Source organism: Nyctereutes procyonoides, unplaced genomic scaffold (assembly GCF_905146905.1).
Source record: "Nyctereutes procyonoides isolate TBG_1078 unplaced genomic scaffold, NYPRO_anot_genome, whole genome shotgun sequence".
Taxonomy (NCBI): domain Eukaryota; kingdom Metazoa; phylum Chordata; class Mammalia; order Carnivora; family Canidae; genus Nyctereutes; species Nyctereutes procyonoides.
The window spans coordinates 62,953,824-62,975,074 of NW_026575052.1; the positions used below are offsets into that span (position 1 = coordinate 62,953,824).

Here is a 21,251-nt window from a genome sequence, read left to right on the forward strand (position 1 = left end):
AGAACAAAGATGATGCTAGGGATTTAATATTCAGAGACAGCTTCCAGAATGCTAGAGCAGGAAAGAATTTTTTAAAAAAAGAAGAAGAAAGAGAAGATGACGTAGGGCAAACAAAGACTTCTTGCTTCCCTTTCAGGGCTCAGAGGCAAAGGTACGCTGAGCCCAAGAACAATCAGCCTTCAAAGGTGTGGCCGGAGGAGTAATCTGCAGCAGTTATACTCTCTAGCATTTCCAAACAATGATCCTCTCCCTCCCTCTTCCTGCGCTCCTCAAACCTCCGCCTCTTCCTGTCACTGCATCCCTACTCTGGACACCAGTCAGCCCAATCAGAGCCACCAGGGCCTCTCTCCTGCATCCAGGGACAAAATGAATTGCCCAGGGCTCCTAGAAACAAACTTGGAATCAGACCCTTGGACGCTCAGGTGTAAAAGGGCTCAACTCCTACACCGCGTTCCGTGACACAAGACTCTCCTTGCCAAAGGCCAAGAGTGTCTGTACCTTCTAAAGTCCCGAGGAGATACCCTGGGAATAGGATGCAGGTCTGCCCTGCACCACGCACCTGCCTTCAGGCCCTCCTTAGTGGAATTTTCCTTTAAGGACACACGAGTGAACCAACCACACCTTGTCCTTGGACTTGACATTCCAGACAGTGGCCATTGGCCATCGGCACTCAGCAGGCTCTGGAGGGTGCCTGAGGGGACGCATGCGGCCAACAGTCCTTCCCACACTAGCGGCTCTGCTGTGGCTTCTCCGCCCCCCACCCTTTGGCACTTCTGGCAGTTTTCTCAGATTCCTATTTGGCTCAAAACCTGGGTCTCACAAGCGGAGCCAGTTCCTGGCGAGCCTGCCAAGCTGCCTCCTCAGCAGCTGCCACTCTGTGACCTTCCCCAGAGCCACTCTGGGGTGGAAGCCATGCTCGAGCGACAGCCTCCCCCACTTTCTCCACAAAAGCCCTGCTCACCTGATGACAGGAGGCTCCCGCTGCTGCCACTGATGATCTTCCCTTTGCTCCCCATGTTGGCCAGCTTTGAGGTCTTCAGCGTGCCAGTCTCGGTTAGGTCAATGGCGATCTCACTCAGGCTTCGCGCGGCATGGATCTTAGACTAGAGTGGAAAAGATGACTAGGTTATGAAGTTCACCTCTGAGAGTGAATGGTCATCACCTGTGCACTCATGGTCCTGAAATTTAGCAAATGGACTCATTTCTGGCTTGCAGCACTTTTCGGTTTGTGGTTCCTTGGCCTCGTGCCTCATCACTGAAAATCCCTGCAGGAGGTATGGCTCTAGAGCTGACACCAGTGAAGCGTTTTCAAGCGACTCTACAGGCTGAGCCGTCCAGTGCCTAGAGCAGCGGTCTGGCAGACAGACCTGGTTGGAGTCCTGGTTTGGGGAAAGTCACTTGATCTCACTGAGACTCATTCCCAACTATAAAATGGGAAAAACACTACCTACCACTGATGGGTCTGTGAGGGTGGAAGGAAGTAAGGTGAAGGGCTCCCCTCTGATGCTCCCTGGTACACAGCTCCCAATAAATAGTGGTGATTATATTTTATGTTGAAAGAAGGAGGGAAAAAAATAATTTTCAGCTCTGTGAATGACATAAGAGGTACATGAAACAGATTTATGAGGTTCCTATAGATTCTGAGGTGACTTAAACCCCTTAGGTCATTAGGCCATGGGATGTTTAGAAGACTGGCAAGTGACTGTGCTCTATACATATAAGCAGCATGTCTACATGTGTAGACACCCCTAGACAACTGCTCATTTGGACACGTGGGCCTCACCAACAAATGCCCAACACGGTGTTGCTGCTTCTATTTCGATACCTAACTATATACTCCAAAGTCTTCAGAATATGGTTAATGCTCCACTCCGTTTATTCTTCATATTAATTGGCCTGCCTTGGCTCCTAGTAACATCAGGCTAGATTAACTGGAAAAGTACTCAGTTATCACAGTTATATTCCTAAAAGTAGTTTCTTAAAAAAAAAAAAAAGATTTTATTTATCTCTTAGAGAGCATAAGCAGGGGGAACAGCAGGCAGAGGGGAGAAGCAGACTCCCTGCTGAGCAGAGAGCCCTATGTAGGGCTTGATCCAGGACCCTGGGATCCTGACCTAGCTGAAGGCAGAGGCTAAACCAATGGAGCCACCCAGGTGCCCCAAATTGTTTGTTTTTCATAAGGCTAACCTTTGTTAGTTACTGCCCTTGGTAAATGAAAATGGGTTTGCATTTCCTACACGTGTTTGAGGTTTGCTTTTTTTTTTTTTTTTTTTGCCCCCTTCAGAAAATCCATTTTTGTGATCGCACTCAAGGCAACAGGCTTTACCCACAGTGCAAACTTAATGAAACAACTATAAATGCTAGTAGGATCCATCCATTTGCTGAGGTTTCTTTCTGTGGCCATCGGCTATAGCCCGTACACCAATGGAACGGGGTGATGTCCCAAACCGAGGTTTTCAGGCACTTAAAGTGTGTTCATCAATCATCCCCCACCCCCAGCCCTCTGTGTGAGACCAGGGCTGTCTGCCACACAGGAGAAGCTGGCAGAGGGCAGATAAGGGGGCCACGGCAGGGTGGCTAGACGCTGCCCCCCCCCTTATTTGACATGCTCTGCCCGGGTGCCCTGAGCTGTCCAGCAAAGGCTCTCTGAATCCCCATGGCCTCCCTTCCTCTGACCCCTACACTGATGAAGGACCATGTCTTTCCACAGATGAGTACTTTCCCCTAGTTATAAGGGAGTCTGAGGACTGAGGAAATGCAGAGTCTTGTTGCTTGTTTTGTTCTCCGTGTACCAACATCATCCCATTGGTCCTTTCTTGACCCATGTCTCTGTTCTGACATCAACTCTGAATGTCCCTGCACTGAGATCCAGGTCACCTTCCTTGGGTCAGGGCCTCTTTGCTCAGGACATAACCCTGGCCACCCCCCCAGGCAACATCAGGCTCAGGGTGGGGATTGGGGGGTGGGCAGAAGCAAGAAGTGCCCTTCATTTCACATCCACAGCGCATATCCACGGGGCACATCTGGTTGAGCTTTACCCTCTGAGCAAGCAGAGGGAGCACACTCATTACTTTCTGCAGCACTCCTCTTCACCAACGCCCACGTCTTAATAAAAGGAGCTGTCGCTTGCAGCTACTTAATGACTCATGGACACAGAACAAGTCAGCAATGGTGGGGAGGTACCCAGGCTTTGAAGTCAGAAAGATCTGGACTGGAATCTTGGCTTTCGCCAATTCACCACTGTTTGGCCATGATCTTCAACCTGTCGGATACTCAGATCCCTGTCTACAAAATGGAGCTCTTAAAACTACCACATGGTGAGGTTGGAATAAATTAGGTAATATATGTGAGGGCCACTGGAATTAAAATAGGAACAGGATTCAAATCAGGGCCTGGAAGTCAATGAGGTGAGATTGATGGCTCAACCTGGTATCTGGGGGATCTCATTAATCACACGGAAGACCTGTCCCCACCCCACCTTCATTCCTGCCACACATCCGTCTGAGAGGGACACTAGATTCTTAGAAGCTTTAGGAAATTACTAGCTTCTCTCCAAATGGAAATATGACAATGATCAAAAAGACCCAGCAGAGTGTCCAGTGCTAAGAGGAATGAGTACAGATGGGGGGATTCTTTTCTCACAAAGTCAAGTCTTTGGAACAGCCCCAAAATGGTTCCAACATTCTGAACATTGTGCTTTGAGGGTCTTGCCCTATGAAGTTTCATTACTGTTATATCTCATGGGCAAGGCTGCATCATTCCCTACCATGCTTTCGCTTTTCATCTAGATGGAATGAAGAACAGAAGACGGATTGGGGGGGATAAAAAGACTAAGAAAAAGGAAGATATCTGGACTGGAGGTCAACTCCAGAAGTCCCCACTCTGAGTTTAGAGGACAAGTGTCTAATGTTTACTCTCATCATTTGGTGCTTTCAAGTATTTTCCTCCCAAGTCTAGAAGACATGTCTTGGCTCTGCGCTTCAGCGGTTGCTGGGATCCAGCTGACATTTCTGATCATTGGGGTCAACAGATATAAGCTACCAGCTGTAGTTGGTGCCTGAACAGCCTCTCATTCTGTAGGAGTCACAGGAAACCAACTGATATGGGCTCTTTCTGTTCTGTCTTTGGTGATGGAAGGTGTGTGTGTGTGTGTGTGTGTGTGTGTGTGTGTGTGTGTGTGTGTATGTGTGAATGAGAGAGACAGAGAGAGAGGATGAATGTTCTTATGTGATTTGCAGAAGGATCCTGAGCGCCAAGGAAGAACGTGAGACTTCTCGGCCACCCACCCCTGCTGACTCAAACCACTAGACTGCACTTGTCTCTGGGACTGATAAGCATCACTTGGGAGGCCTGGGCTTTGCCGAAGCACTTCAGAGAAAGGAATGGTTGGCATGGGCCAACGCGGTAGGATGTGAAGCAACAGCTGGTATGCCAGCCAACACTGGTTGCTCAGAAATATTTTGCAGCTCGTCCCGGGCCTGTCTGCCATCACCCACCAGAGGTCATTCTGCCCACCAGCAACGGATCACCTCACCCTTGTACAAAGAACGACATTCCAGCAATGAAAGGTGTCGTAACATAATTCCTAAGGGGAATTTTATCATCTCTGATTTAATTTGGGAAACTTTGAGAGAATTTAACCTTTACACAAGTGTTGGCCAGCGAACGGTATGTTGGATTAATGATGATAATAAAAGATAGCACATTATCTCCTGAAGCAATTTCACACACACTGTGTCACTGGGCCAATCAATACTTTCTGAATTTCCTTCCTCGTTCTCTAATCAGGGAAGCAAACCAGGAGCAACAGAAAACTTAACCAGGAGCAACAGAAAACTTGCCCAGGGTCACAGAACTAGAAAGAGAGTTCCTGGATTTCAAGGTGGGAGACTTGCTCCTTGCCTGCCTCTGTGGGATGAGGAATTGGTTCCTGCGAGAAATGGAAGGGCTCTTGAGCCTCTGTGAGCATTCAAAGTATACTGAGGGAAGGTTCTCCCGCTCCTGGGTGGATGTGTATCTCCTCCCATCCCCCAGGGCTCACTGAGAAGGACAGCTGAAATTTCCCTACCTGGTTTGGCCTTTTAAAAGACATGTCTAAATGATGAATGAATGAATGAATGAATGACATGTCCTGTTAATAAATGATCTTTGATCATTAGTTTTTGAAATTTACTTGTTGCATCAGAGGGCTGATCTGTAAGCCTGGAGAATAAGGCTTCTCCAGCTACACAGTAAGACCATTTTCAAGAACGGGGGAGAAGAGTCCCGATAACTGGCCTCTTGAGTTACCCAGGAGACCCTCAATGCAAAGAATGAGCATGGGATCTGGGGGGGAGGGGGTTTGCCAGACCTCAAACAGCTAATGTACTAATCTCAGGGTGAAAGATACTTTGTTTTTTGTCCTTTCAAAACTGTGCAGTCAGGGTGTGAGGGGTCTGCCCACAAGAGGAATTGGCAGTGGGGTTCAGGAGGGCTGCCAAGGTCTCTACCCCTTACCGTCCCTTCTCAAACAATGCAGAGGATGGAATCGATGTTTTAAGGTTTGGGCTTCCAACTCCTGCAACCGGAGGGCAAAATGCTGACACCCACCCACGGTCTCAATCTAAAGCATGAGTCAAAAGGCTTTGGCCCTGTTTCTTTTGATGTAATCGGGCTTCAAATCCCTGTGCCAATGTCCATCATCACGAGGAAAGCCGTGGAATGCTCCCATTATGCCTAACAACAACACACAAACCTCCACTCTGTGCCCACTCACCCCAGAAAATGACCAAAAAAGGGGGTCAGGAAGAAGATTTAACAGAGGAGAAAAACGTGTTACAAAGAAGAAAGTGACAGCTACACGGGCAGGGGCTCAGATTTGAAACTGAGTTATGAGTTGAGAGATTGTTTCCTCTTCTCCTGTTTTCTTACTGTCTCTCTCCTTCCTCCCACTCCCCTTCCCAAGCCAGGGAGAGAGCGACTCATCCAGGCAGAAGAAGTGGCCAGGATCCAAGAGGGCACCGATCTGACGAATCTTGGCCCAGGAAAGCCGGGGTCTGGCCACCTCCTTGCCCCCCGAGAACTCACAGGATGGGACAAAAAGTCCCTATGGGCCACGGCCAGTCTCCCTCCACAGCTCTGTATCCCCTCCTGCCCGGAGCCAGCAGGATCCTTGGGAAGGTGCCGGACCCACCCTGATGGGGCTCCTCACCGGAGAGCTAATGAATGACACAGGCTCCTGGCGGGAAGGCAGGCAGCGGCTGCAGGAAGAGGGGGCTGAGTGTTGACATAAGCCGTGTGTGAACCAAGGAGACGTCATTCTCCCACCCGCCAGAAAATGCACCTGTGTGTCTGCACTTGGGCTGGGTCAAATCTCCCTTGGAGGATGACTGTTTACTAAGGCCCGAGGCTCCAGGTCTACTTTAGGGAAACAGGGTTGGGTGCCTGTGTGTGTGGGTTTTTTTTTTTTTTTTTTTAATGTTTCCAGTTCTGACTTTTAAAAAAAAATGGAGCTGGCAGTTGGAAAAGCCTGGAGCGCTTTCACAGCAATTATCCTAAACAGTTAGATGGTGTCTATTAATTGCAAACGGTTGCTTTTTCCTTTTTTTTTTCCCCTCAAAAAGAAAACAATATGCCACTGTTTAAACCGTAAAGGGCTTGACAGCCTGTTCCCAGGAGAGGTTCCTGAGGTTTGGAAGCATGCTCCGAATTCCTCAAAAGGGCCCTACCTGGCTAGGGTAAGTGGTTTGCGAGTCTGCATCCGTGGTTGGGCTGGGGCCCCTTGACCAAGTTGCATGGAACGTGCCTTCTGGAAGGGCCTGTCTCCTTCCTCCCTCCTAGCATTCTGAAAGGCCAGTGTGTACCTGCGCACATCCCAGGGCGAGGGCCGCGGCACCCCTCCCCCCCAATTCAATCCCCAATCCCTCAGCTAGGACACATGGGCTCTGGCGTGCCCTCGGGCAAGCCTGCGGCTTGGTGAAAGGTCTGCTCATTGCACAGTCCCTCCCAGTCCCCAGAAAAGGACTTACCTTACTCTGCTTTCTGTCCAGGTAGAATTGGTGTTGGCTAATGGCCATAGCCCAAATGGACTTGATCAAAGCAGGACATGCGTACCACGTATGCACTGCGATGCCACTGTGCCCAAACGTCCTCCTTGTCACTGAAGCCCTGGGACAGCAAGAATCACAAGGTTCAACCAGGTTTATGATGCGGGACTCCAGTGACTGGGTGACAGCTTTTGCTGAAAACGTCATGGGATCTAAAAGCCCTGGCATAGGGGATCCCTGGGTGGCGCAGCGGTTTGGCGCCTGCCTTTGGCCCAGGGCGCAATCCTGGAGACCCGGGATCGAATCCCACGTCGGGCTCCCGGTGCATGGAGCCTGCTTCTCCCTCTGCCTGTGTCTCTGCCTCTCTCTCTCTCTCTCTCTGTGACTATCATAAATAAAAAAATTAATAATAAAAAAAATAAAAGCCCTGGCATAAAGGGGACAGATGAACATGCATGCACTCATACGCATGCATACACACACATACACATACACACACTCTTAAGGAAACTTGCCAACATAAGTCATCTTTTTAATTGTTTAGTAAAGATTGTATATATTTTCTTTATCCATTCATCAGTCAATGGACATTTGGGCTCTTTCCACAATCTAGCTATTGTTGATAATGCTGCTATAAACATTGGGGTACATGGGCCCCTTCCAAATAGCATTTTTGTATCCTTTGGATAAACACCTAGTAGTGCAATTGCTGGGTCTATTTCTGACTTTTTGAGGAACCTCCACACTGCTTTCCACAGTGGCTGCACCAGTTTGCATTCCCTCAACAGCCCATTAGGGTTCCCCTTTCTCTACATTCTCACCAACACCTGTTGTTTCCTGAGTTGTTAATTTTAGCCATTCTGACAGGTGTGAGGTAGTATCTCATTGTGGTTTTGATTTGCATTTTCCTGATGATGAGTGATATTGAACCTCTTTTCATGTGTCTGTTGGCCATCTGGATGTCTGCTTTGGAAAAGTGCCTATTCACGTCTTCCGCCCATTTTTAAACTGGATTATTTGTTTATATTTCTTTATATATTTTGGATACTAACCCTTTAACTGACATGTCAGTTGCAAATATCTTCTCCCATTCCTTCAGTTGCCTTTTACTTTTGGTGATTAATTCCTTCACTGGGCAGAAGCTTTTTATTTTGAAGAGGTCCCAACAGTTCATTTTTACTTTTGCTTCCCCTGCCTCCTTATACAATGGAATATTACTTGGTGACCAAAAAGAATGAAATCTTGCCATTTCGCAACAACGTGGATGGAACCAGAGTGTATTATGCTAAGTGAAGTCAGAGAAAGACAAATATATGATTTCACTCATATGTGGAATTTAAGAAACAAAACAGGAGCAGAGGGGGAGGGAAGGAAAAAGAAGATAAAAACAGAGAGGGAAGCAAAGCATACAAAACTCTTAAAATAGAGAACAAACTGAGGGTTGCTGGAGGAGAGGAGGGGGAGGAGCTAAATAGGTGATGGGCCTTAAGGAGGGCACTTGGTGGGATGAGCACTGGGTTGTATGTGGGTGATGAATCACTGGATTCTGCTCCTGAAACCATGCTGCACTCAATATTAACTAATTTGAATTTAAATTAAAAAGTTATATATATTTAAGGTGTACAAGAGGAGTTGATATATACCCAGTGAAATGATTATTACTGTCAAGCTAATGAATGTATGTCATGTCTTCACATATCTGTATCATGAGAGCACCTGAGATCTACTCTCTTAGCCCATTTCCACTATTCAGAACAGGGTCATTAACTACAGTCCCCATAGCTCTGTAGGCTTATTCTACATAACTGGAACTTTGTACCTCTGACCAACATCCCCCCACCCCATTTCCTCTCTTCCCGGGCCCATATAACCACCTTTCTACCCTCTGCTTCTATATATTTGACTTTTTAGATTCCACATATGCGTGAGATTATGCAGCTTCCTCCCCCTCCCCCGTGTCTGGCTTATTTCTCTTAACATAATGTCCTCCATGTTCATCCACATTGTTGTAAGTGGCAGGATCACCTTCTTTCTTACGGCCGAGTAATATTCCCTTGTATATATACACAGCACAATTTCTTCATCTATTCATACCTCAATGAACACTTAGATCATTCCCATAACCTGGCTATCATGAATAATGCTATTCTTTGGATTTTCTGTCTCCTTGGGGTTCAGAATTGGTCCAAGCCTCTGCCTCGTCTGGGATAAGATGGGTCATTCTAGGTCACTGGACGGTCCTTTCTGAGCTTCAGATCCTGGCGTTGGGCCAAAACAAACTTGAGAAACAGGAAAAGCCTTTGACAAAGTCCTTTATTAAGCAGGCAATGCTGCCTATGGTGAAGGATAAGTAAATTCTGTTCTAATCACCACCACAGGCTGCAGCCTGCAGGAAACCTCGAGGGAACCCAGACTTCTTAAATTGCTCTAACTCACTGTTCCTTGAAAGAGTTGGTTATCAATTTCAAATTTGGTCGAAGGGCAGGTAGGGTATAAAGAATCCAGAGAGAGGCGGCAGAAAGGAGTCCAGCCAATCTTCCGCACCAACCCCACCTCCACACACACGTTTACAGGGTAGATAGGGTGTGGATCGGCCTGGGGTGCAGAGAGGCAATCAGACTGTAAAAATGAAAACTGGAAAGTGTGGGTCCCAACATAATTTGCCATATCCATGGTGTCGGGGGGGGGGGGAAGTGACATGATCATGCTTTCAGTGACGTGCATTCCATGGGATACGCAGGTAATTTTGCAAGTGAAATCTGAGGATGAGTGTTTGCACTGCATGTATATGTGTGCGGGGCAAGGTGCTGGGGTGGGGCCTGGGGTATCTGATGTGAACATCAGGAGAAAAAAGTGTTCTCTCAGGTTAAGATACCTAATTTGGAAGAAACCTGGGGTAGGCAGGCCTCCTGAATAACTTTTTTTATGGCATTTTTCCCTGGAGGAAAATCCAGAGCTGCTCCCATCATTTTACTTGGGGGCTAAAGACTGAACAGACGGTCTTCTTCAGACCCACATTCAGGGAGAAATTCATATCTGGTGGTTCATTAATGCTACTAATTCCAGGCAAGGTAGTCCTCACTTGGGTTAAAAGTTGGGAGGAAATGCCAGCTCATGAGACAGGAGAGTGCACAGTTGAAAATATTGGGAAGGAAGCCGACAAGAGTTAGGAGGAGCACCCCTGTAGCTCTGTAGAAGTGAAAAGAAAATGATCAGAACGCCCACATTGGCTTCGATACCAATGGCTGTTCCTGGGAATAAGCGTGATCCTTTCTCCCAGAAAAGCTGAATTAGAGAGGAAAAGTCACTGGAAGCGTGTTGGAGTAAAGCCTGAGAGTGGTAGGGGCCACATGCTCATGCTTTTCAGGGAAGGCAAGGGAGGAAGGGTTCAGGATGCCAGCCAGGTCTGGAAGGTTCTGCAGGAGCAGCACATCAGACACCCATGAGAGTCTTCTCCTGTGCTGTTATTCATTTCTCTCTTCTCTGCATCTTTCCCTTTAGGCTCTTCCCAGCTCACCAACTTCTCTGTTTTGCAAAACCTTAGAAATAGAGTATTTGCCAAGCCCAGAGAATCACAGAACCAACGTGGGTATTGAGCTGGAAGTGTGTGTAGAGGAGCACAGACCCGATGTCATCTTCTCTGTCCGTGCTGTGTCCCACCCATGGCCTCTTCAGGGCATGATCCTCTTCCTCACTTGCCATCCCATCACTTCGGTTCTGACTCCATTTCCTGCTGGGACCCCCCGCAAGGGGGAGTCAACCAGACTCATCTTCCCTGCTCCAAATAAACCTGGGAGGTGGTTAGTGTAAGGAGCACCCTATGACCCTGGGGAGAGCGCACTTACCTGGGTAGGAGGGTTGGGGGCAGAGCAAAGGCACCAGGCCAAGTAGCTAACCTGCAGCCATCCCCTCTGCTTGCCTGGGTGCACGTTTGGAAAAGGTGTCTTTAAAGCTGCAGCTGACTTGGGTTTCTGCCTCTGACATCAGGGCAGACACTTCCTGGGCCTCCCTCCTCACCTCCCTGCCCACCTGCCTCTAGGCTGGCAGAGGGCTGATTTCCTCGGGGAGGTGTGATCACATTCTGCGCTTGGCCTGCCTCGGGCGCCTCCCTTCCCGCTTCTCTCTTACATACCCAGACAAAGCCTTCATCCCCCCAAGGGCCTACCTTCAGCTTTAAATCCTAGTCAGGCTTTGAAATTCAGTTCAGAATCCCTCCCTCCCAGAAACTTCTCCTGACCAGCCTGGCTTCTGGTACCTTTGGTATTTATGGCCTGTGCCATCTGGCACTCAGTTCCCTGTGTTTTGTGTGTAGCCTGGGGTAATGCCTCTGAGCTCTGGAGCCAGACTCCCTGGGTTCAAATCCTGCTTGTACTGCTTGCCAGCTTTTTGAAACCCAGAGCAGGTGACTTTGTTTCTTTCATGCCTCAGTTTCCTGCTTGTAGGACAGGAACCTAGCAGCACCTGTTTCCTGGGGTTCCAGTGAGGACCCTATGAAATAATGTATCCCAAGTGTTTACAACAGTGCCTGCCCAGAGCAAATGCTCAATAAATAGCAAGTTCTTTCTGCCTTTCTCCTCAACTGTGCTAGAAGGCCAAAGGACCCGGTCTTCTCAGGACAAAGGACCTCTTTCTGTACCCAGAACACCTAAAATGAGCTAAAAACCCATGTATTAGTCATGTGTGGAGTTTGGACTCTTTCCTCTGTCTTGGGTCTTGGGAAAGTGAAGGGAAGTTAGTATTACATCATGGATACGGTGACAGACCCAAGAACATACACGCATGCGCGCGCACACACACACACCATTCAAGGATGTATCCAAGGTGTTTCTTGGAGTTAGCACAATTCCCAACCGAGGATTGTCTGTCTGGTCCTTACGCACAGCTCCTTAGATGATCCAACTCTCCGTTTACATTGTCAGGCAGCCCCTTTCTGCATCTGACTCACTGTGGCAATATTCGTTTCACTCTTTTCAAACATAGGTTTTGCCTCCCTTCAAATTTCTAAGTCTGATTCCATTCACCTGGAAAAGCCTGGCCGGAGCATTACTCTCAGCATCTGCCTCTCCCCAACTTGGCCTGCACAAATGGATCCCTGCTCTGCAGAGGCAGAGTCTCTAGACCGAGAGACCCTTTGCAGGACCCTGAGAAATGCTGGGCAAGCCTGACTCTGCTAATGTCACCGCCTTCATCTGATTGTGCAGACTGGATCTCTACAATGTTCTCCACCTGCTGGTGGTGCGGTGACTGTGGGGTGTGGGCCGAGCACTCTTCCCCTCCGCGGGAGTGGCTGTTTCACACAGATTACATGGTGGGGCAAAGTGGCATGTCACCCCTGCTGGGTTATCGCTGGTGGCAGGAGCAGAGACATTGCACAAGCTCAACCCTCTGACTGGGGGGCCAGCCTCTTGTTCTCTCTGAGCTCTCTGGGAGGCAAAGAGGTTTGTTTCGGGTGCTTGGAAGCCATGCGTGAGTGGAGCTGGGGCCATGCCTCTTTGGCAGGCCAAGGCTGGGGTCTCAATGGTGCCTAAACATCCTGTTTGCTTCTCTACAGAGTCTGACCTTCTCACGGTCTTCCTAGGGCCACCTTCTTGTAAGTTCATTTTGGACTTCTTGAAAGCAATTTATCCTTAGGTGTCAGGCCTGTGTTCAGGGAGTTTTGGTCCTGTTTCTGGGCTGCCTCTAAGTCTAAGACTGCTAGCAGACAAAGAGAGGAAAAGCAGCCGGTATGTGCAGCCCGAGAACCTTCCACGCAGGGCTCGCTGCATTCCAAACCGGGACCCTATTGTTTGGCATGTGACTTAGAGAACACTGGTTTTCACGCTGGTGCTCCCTGGGACACAGCGTGACGTGGGCAGAAAATGAAGTCTATTTCTTTCACATCCACCCACAACACTAACTAACACCCTAAAATTACAGCTCATGGAATCAAACAGTTCAACACAACTGCTTTAGGTATAGATTCCTTTTGATGCTGACTGTCCTCCCCGAAATATTCTCAGAAGCCCTGACAGGCCATCCTTCAGACTCTTCACTGGCAAAAGCTCCACTAAAAGGACTCAGACTACCACCCAGTTTCATTTGGTGTTTGTCACCAAGTGCCATCCATCTTCCCTAGAAATGCCCCGGCATACAAAGACAACACACATGGACACTGAACACGTGTAGCCAGATGAGATGATCACGGAATTGCCAATCCCTCTCATGCGTGTGCACACACACACACACACACACTCATGCACATATACCCACAAAGCACACTTGAACCCACCACATCCATCAACATACTTCGTTACAAAACAAAGCTTTGCCATCAGATTTGAATAGACTCCCCAAGGGCAACCAGCCTCTACCCCTCCTCTCCCTGCACCCCCCCTCCCCAAAATGGACAATGACAGCCAGAAAATAGTAATATAAATAATATGCCGGGTGGGCCAGACACTCCCAGAAGAAAAGGACTTTTCCAGCTTACCTGCGGGGGTCATGAACTTCCACGGAAAACTTCTTCTCTCTGAAATACAGGTTTTCCAACTGCCTCCATTGGAATATCTGGACAGAAAACAATGCGGTTCACGTTCAAAAGTGGTTGGCTCGCGGCTCTCTAGTCCTCTCTTTGCTGCTTAACTTCTCTAGCTGGCAGCTTCCTTATCAAAACAGACACCGCACAGTTGTTTGCAAGTCCTCCGCCTCTTGCTTGAGACACACACCCACACACACCACACACACACACACATGCACAAGCGCGCGCCGCTCTCCAATTCAAAGCCGGCAACGTGGGTGTGGATTTTCCTGCAGGTTTCTTAACGGGAACAAAACAAGTTCTTCTGGAGTCGGTCCCCTCCGCTCTGCCTTTGTTGCGTGCCCCACGGGGCTCCCCAGCTCCCGGCCGCTGCCCTCGGAGGCGCGGGGCGGGCGGGGTGCAGGGCAGCTCCCGGAGGGGCGCGGGAGCCGTGGGCGCCGAGCGGCGCTCAGCTTCCTCCCTCCAGTGCTGAAATGGGAAGGCGGTCAAATTCCCAGCCTCCCATCGGGACTCCACTTCCTGCCTACTAATGTGCAAGAGCTCGGGACTCGCCCCGGTGATTGGGCTCGGGAAGCTTCCCCGAGAAGGGCGGGGGCTGCTGGAACCCTATTTCAGGGTAGGCAACTCCAGATTACAGCCGGCCGAGCCCCTGCCTCCTGCAGCACAAAGCCCAGCCGGAGTCCGGCCGCAGGCGGGAGCTGCAGCCAGGGGCCTGCTGCCCTGGTGGGGGGGGGGGAGTAGAAATGAGGCCGCTTTGCAAAGTGGGAGGGAGAGAGTTCCTGCCACTGCCCCTTGAGTGCCCTCGGGCCTGGTGGGCACTCCTCCTCCCACCGGGGAGCCGGTTACCGAAGAAGCTGACTGCAAGGTCTGGGAGTGATTAGGGCAGCAGCTCTCTGGGAGGGGGTTCCTTTCATCGGAAGGGGGAAAAAAAGTTACTTAACCTTCTGGAAAATGTCAAAAGAGGTTAAAGTTACGTGCACACACGTTCATATTTCTATTATTTATGCTTACATTTGATGCAGAGCGCAGCCCCTTCTAGCCACCTAGAATCTGGGTCGATTTTGACCCAGGTAGGGTAAAACAGGAATCCTGTGCTTCTTCGGCCTGGGAGCTGCAGATTCTTTGCTCATGTGCTTTGTAGGGTCTCATCCTGGCCCCCGGGGTTCTCCCAGCTTGGGCTCCTGGCGCTCCCTGACCTACTCACATTTTCTCCTCCTTAAAGAGGTGACAGCAACGTCCCGGTGCCCCATCAGCCCTGCCCTCCCAGACCGAGACACGCCAGCTAGTCAGGGCTTGGCCAAAAGGACTCCACCCCTTTGTCAAACTGGACTAGAAGAAAAACTGTTTCCAGAATGCCTGCATTCTTTTCTTTTCAAGACCTGCTCTGCAGAATGTTACAATTATTTTGTCTGCCTAACAGGGAGGAGGACATTTACTACTTTCTACTCTTTGGTCCACAGCTCAGAGAACATTTCGCTCTGAAGCCCAAGGGAAGCTGTGCTTCTCTTTTTGCCTTTAGCGTCGGTTCCAAGCGGGTAGAGAGACATTCCAAGGAAGGCGAGTGACCCGAAGCCCTCCCTTGGCTCCCACTGCTTTGTGTGAGGTCACGGATGAAATGCCACCGGAGCAGAGCCCATCACTCAAGTCGCAGATCTGAGTCTCACGCTCCTATTGGATGCTCTGCTAAGCCGAATCCCTCAGTGAAACACCTTCAGCTCCTCTCTGACCACTCTTCTCCCCCGTTGTTGTTAGATATTTATAGACATTCCACCTGAACTTAGCCACAAACACAAAAGCGCCACAACTAACCACCGATCTCCTAAACTGGAGGTAGTATACAGGCCACAGTGCCCAGGCACAGCTGCCCTGGAGCCTGACCGCATCTGTGGGAGTACAGGGTGCCCTACATCCAAGTCCTCTCACCTTAGGCAAGTGACAGCATTTCCTTGAGCTTTCTAACATCTCACCTGGGCTTTTTGTTTGAAGCCCCCTCCCACTGGGTGGAGAATCCCAGAGCCCATGCTCAGAAGGGTCGGTTCCCTGGCCACCTCCTCCCTCCCACTCCTTGGAAAGCAGAAGGCAAGGGAAACCTCCCTCAAGGTGCTGCGGAGAGCCTCACCTCTGCCCACTCCAGGCTCCACTGCGGTCCTTTTGTCCTCCCGCTCCTGGCATTGACCCTGGTGGCGGGTTCCTAGTGTCTCTCTAGCATGCTACATGCTCGTAGACACTTTCCAACGAGGGGCAGAGCAGGGGCTTTCCCTCAGATCTAGTATAAGCAGGGAGTTTGTTTGCAAATCAAACATTAGGAAGGGAGGGTGGGAATGAGGTCAATGAACGGATAGGCTTTTAGGACAGAATTGCATTTGGGCATTAGCGGGGTCCTGGGACCCCAAGAGGTGGTGTTCATGCAGGAACACTAGCCTGGTCTTTTTCACCTCGTATAGGGGGGAATGGGAAGGGCTGGGGTCAGGGTACGAAGGCAGTTAAACATCGCTCCACCTCCCCTGACCTCTCTGTGCATCCAGGCAGCTGTTGGCCACGAGGACCTTTACCCCTTGTGGTAACTGCACTGTCTCTTCATGGAGAGCTAGGTATTTCTGCCCCCAGGCCCTGTACCCCACAGTTTAGAGGCCCAGCCTGCCAACCCCTCTACTCTGAGGCTGACAGAGTACAAGCAGAGTACAAGCTGACATCTTCCAAACGGATGATGCTCGACCTTGTATGCTCTTTGTAAACCGGGTGCACTGGGCTCTGATGTGCTGGTTTTGGAGGCGGTCCCAGCTCACCCAGCTGTCTTAACCCAGCTCCCAGCTAGCTAAATCTGTCAATGTGCTTTGTGAATCCACATAAAGACACATCACTCACACACTCACACACACACACACACACACACACGACCATCATTATAGTTCAGCTAGTTCTCTTATGATTTTGCATGACTTCTATGGCCAATGAGGCCCATGGAGCTAATTAAAAGCTAACATACCGGTTTATCAATAATCAAAGGATTTATTAATTAATACCTAGCAAATCAAGGCCTTTCTAATGCACCTGGGCATCTTTAAAGCTCTGCAAACATCTCTTCTTTGATCTCTTACCATCTCTCAAGAAGAATGAGTGGGAAATTATCTTCTTGGGGAAAATGAGGCCCAGAGAAATTAGGGGAAACTGGCTCAGGCCACACAGCATGTTGGTGAAGGAACCAGAAACGGGAGTCAAGGGCACTTGGCCCATTACTCTGTGCTCCTTTCCACCTGGGCCCACCAATTAGTGGGAACAGCTCTCACTCACTAATGGCTGGTTAACTTTATGAGTGGAATGATTTTTACAAATGAGCAACAATGTGACTGTAAGTAGGAAGCAAAGAATCAAGTCTTTCTAGCCCCACACAGAGGCTTTTCATTCTTGTACTACTACCTCCTTCACCTCTTAGAGTCCTGGGCTTCCCTGGCTTCCTCTAGAGCAAGGTCTCTGCATGTTGCGGCTGTCAGTCAGGGACTCACAACCACCAAGAACCAGGAGTGAGGACAGCCTTAATAGTTTGGGCTTGCCCCCAAAACAAATAGAGAATCACCACTGTGGGGACCGCGCCTGGTACTTGACTCGGATTTGCAGTTTTGACCAAGATGTGGGATTCCCGAGAGATCATGGGTTCTCTACTCCACTTTCCAATGTAGAAAGCAGGAGATGGAAGAGGTTTCTCCATGGAGAGCCAACAAGAGTGGCTCATAAATACTGCCTTTGAGCCCTCAGTGCAATGGGGTTCACTATAAACAATGAGCAGACCTGGCTACTGGATCCTATTAGCGAGTCTGCTGGATTCCCACATCCTGTGTATTGCAGAGGGTCAGGGCAGAAAACAGCTAATGTCACCGCCTCCAACCCCCCAAGCCCTGCTCTTTCTGAGTGGGGGAAGGCATGGCGGGGCCAAGTGCTTAGAGTGCTGGAACAGCACACGGGCTAGTGGGCAAGCTCTCAAAATGATGCGGACATAAAGGCCTGACAGGAAGCTTGCTTTCGTGGCTCTGATTCTTGACCAGGACTTCAGGGAGCCGGTCTTCCTCCTGTCCCCGAGGCTGAGTCACCAAGCCTCTTAATGACCTCTGAGTAACTTCCTGCTTCTAGTGGGGGTGGGGGGTGCCACTATTCAGAATCCCAGCAGCCATCTGCTCCAGCATCCCCCTTCCGCAGACACAGCAAGCTCAGTGGAGAGAGGTTAGGGGGCTGGCAGAGGTTGAATAAGTAACTGATGTCAGGACTCATCCTGTGACTGGGTTGTCCTGGGCTCTTCCTAACACACCAAGGAGACCTGATGATGAGTGAGAACGAAGTCGCCGCAAGCCGATGGGTAAGGACATGATCAGAAATGATCCCTTCTTCTAAGGCAGTGTCAAGATCCTGCATGCTTTCCAAACATTAGCAACGAGTTCTCTTATAAAAGGAATCAGACTCACAGCCAGGAATAATCCCCCAGCTCAGAACGAAACACACAAACTACAAAACTCGCTTCCTTGTTTCATTTCTGCTCTGTTCACCTTCTAGAAGCAGGGCTTGACACTCACAACACTTGGTGGGCTGACACATATGACAGGTTTCCTGTCTTTTTTATTTTATTTTTTTCAACAGCAGTTGCATAAGTATTCAATAGATGTTCCTCTATGCTAAAGAAGAAAGCCGAGGCTCTGGGATTTCAGGCCATGTCGAATACCTACCCCCTTTCCAATCTTTCAAGAACTGAGTGTCTACTCTGTGCCAACCCACGCTAATAGGAAAGGGGAAGGACAGGATGCCTAACGCATGTTTATATTCGTCAGCAGCTCACAATCTAGCTAAAAAGACAAGCCAGACAAAAAATAGACTGTACAGCAATGATATAGCAACTTCGTGATGGAGCTCAAAATCCTCAGGAGGGAATAAAGGGGAAAGGAGAAAAAAGGAGTGGGAAATATCAGTAAGGGAGACAGAATATGAAAGACTCCTAACTCTGGAAACGAACTAGGGGTAGTGGAAGGGGAGGAGGGTGGGGGGTGGGGGTGAATGGGTGATGGGCACTGAGGGGGGCACTTGACGGGATGAGCACTGGGTGTTATTCTATATGTTGGCAAATTGAACACCAATAAAAAATAAATTTACAAAAAAAAATCCTCAGGAGTTTGAATGTTAGACTCTTAAAACTCTACAGAGGCACCCCGTTACCTTATTAAGGTACTCTCATGCTCCTGCCTCAGATCATCAATATTCATGACCATCACTTATTCTCTACTGTTTCAGTGTATCGTTTTTAGGAGCAAGAACTCTGGCTTGGAAGTCAAGAGGCCTCGTGACAGTCCTGACTCTATGTCCCTCTACAGCTCAGCTGCCTTTACCGTAAAAGGAAGAGTGCATGTGTGCACGCGTGTGGGCATTCCCATATGCTATGCATGGGGTAAAGGTCAGTACAGTAAATCCAGGGTGTCATACTGCTACTCCTTGGAATTTAAAAATAAAGTTGCTTGTCTTCACCACCTCCTAGTTCTGGGAGACCGTACAGAATAGCACTGAATAAAAGCATGGTTTTCACAACCATACTGTCTACCGCTTCCTGGCTGTGTTCTGGCAATGTCATTTCTTTGGGTCTTATTTTTCTCATCTTTGAAATTCTATGACTAATAACCAGTTCTTTTCTTTTCACAGAGCTGTTGTATCAATTACTGGATATAAAATGCTTAAAACAGTGCCCAGGACACAGCACTCAAAAAATATTAGTGATCATCACGTTCTCTCCATTCCATCGTGGACACACCAGGATTATTTCTCATGTCAAAATAAAGCTCTGGATACCTATTAGCCTAAAGTACAGGTTATGTATTTTTTTTTTTTTAAAGAGATGGTGAAAATGGTGCCATGGGCATTTTTTTTTTAAGGATTTTATTAGAGACAAAGAGTAAAGAGCATGAGCAGGGGGCAGATGGAGAGGGGGAAGCAAACTCCCCGCTGAGCAGGGAGCCGGACATGGGGCTCCATCCCATGACCCCAGGATCACGTTCTGAGCTGAAGGGAGATGCTTAACCCACTGAGCCACCCAGGTGCCCCTGCCATGGGTATTCTAAAAACATGTTTTGAGTTCCTTGGAGTTTTCACAATTCAAGCGTAAGCCTAAGTGGGCTCTTGTTCCCTGCCCTTCAGCTGGTGTTTGCTATATTCCCTTTGGGCTTCTTGGTTCCAATTATTTTCCAGACGATTCAGGTCCACTGCAGTTTTGACCAGAGCCCATTTTGACCATTTACCTACTAAACTTATTATCTCAAAACATTCACCCTGGGAAGAAAGCACCCTGCCATAATCCAGCTCAAAATTACATGGAACAGGGCAGCCTGGGTGGCTCAGCAGTTTAGCGCTGCCTTTGGCCCAGAGCATGATCCTGGAGACCTGGGATCGATTCCCACATCGTGCTCCCTGCAGGGAACCTACTTTCTCCCTCTGCCGTGTCTCTGCCTGCCTCTCTCTCTCTCTCTCTCTCTCTCTCTGTCACTGATGAATAAACAAAATCTTTAAAAAAAATTACATGGAATGGGCTACACTGGGGAGCAAGTCAGGCCCCCCAAAACAGGGAAGCCGTGTTCACAGACCAGGAGCTTCCGAAGTGAACAGGAGGATGGCACTGAAGGAGGGCTCCCTGACCTCTATCTTCTTCTGAGAGGGCCACATACCCAGCAAGGAAAACAATGGCTAATTTTTCTCAGCAGCCAGACGTAATGGAATCAAGATGTCCCTCCGGCTGGCTGCCTACTCCTGTCAGACTCCACAAGCTCTACACTGATTTGGTTAATTCAGTGACAGATGCCCAGAGCGCCAGGCCTTGACCCTTTAATGGATGACCTCTTTTTAACCCATCAGGAACCTCTTAGCTTCCTTTGGCTTAAAAGTCATTACTTGGGGCAGAGAAAGAAGGTCAACAAGTACTTAACAGGCCCAGAGAAACAGGCCACTTCATTTTTCCCCATCGGACTATACTGCCTTTTATTTTTCTCTTTGGGTGGGGTGGGGGGAGCTCTATTACATTCTTGTGCGTACTCTGGTCTTCCGTATAGAAAGATCTTACCATAAGCTTTGGCAAATGTAAAAAACCTTCAAGAGAAGCTGAATGGGTTTTTCCCTTATCCTTGGTCTCCTGTTGCAATTTCTTCCCCTTAGAGTGTGCCCCTGGGGGATGCATCAGGGTTAGTGTTGAATGGAGAAGCTGGCCAGTGATTCATGATAACTGGGTATAGCTTTTTAAAACTTATTTTTGAGAGAGAGAGAGAGAGAAAACAAGTGCACAGGAGGCTGAGCTCGAAAATGAGTTGGGGGAGGCGGAGGCAGAGGGAGAAGCAGATTCCTCGCTGAGCAGGGAGCTCAGATGTGGGGCTCCATCCCAGGGCCCTGTGATCATGACCTGAGCTAAAGGCAGATGCTTAACCGACTCAGCCACCCAGTCGCCCTAGCTTTGTTTTTGTTTTTAAAGCAATGAGCTCTGTGGCCCAGTTTCGTGTAGCTCAACCTCTTTGAGTGCCAGCCTTCTTCTGGAAAACCTTCAAAGCTTGGCAGGGTGGTTGGGTTAAATAGGCAGTGGAGACCGAGGGGTGCACTTGGGACAATGAGCACCAAGCGATGTATGGAAGTGTTAAATCACTGTACTGTACACCTGAAACTACTATTACACTTTATGTTAACTAAAATGAAAATAAAAC

At 49.0% G+C, this 21,251-nt stretch overlaps 1 protein-coding gene across 8 annotated transcripts in view; it reads right to left on the reverse strand.

Moving 5' to 3' along the window:
* The window catches only part of FRMD4A (FERM domain containing 4A), a 616,236-nt gene that overhangs the window by 50,840 nt on the left and 544,145 nt on the right, over positions 1-21,251 (reverse strand). For all 8 annotated transcript variants that reach the window (XM_055331818.1, XM_055331822.1, XM_055331820.1 and 5 more), the window contains 3 exons: positions 13,495-13,571; positions 7,008-7,146; positions 962-1,103 (listed from right to left, as the gene is read on the reverse strand). In XM_055331818.1, coding sequence (XP_055187793.1) covers positions 962-1,103; positions 7,008-7,146; positions 13,495-13,571 — 358 coding nt within the window. The remainder of the gene's footprint in view (positions 1-961; positions 1,104-7,007; positions 7,147-13,494; positions 13,572-21,251) is intronic.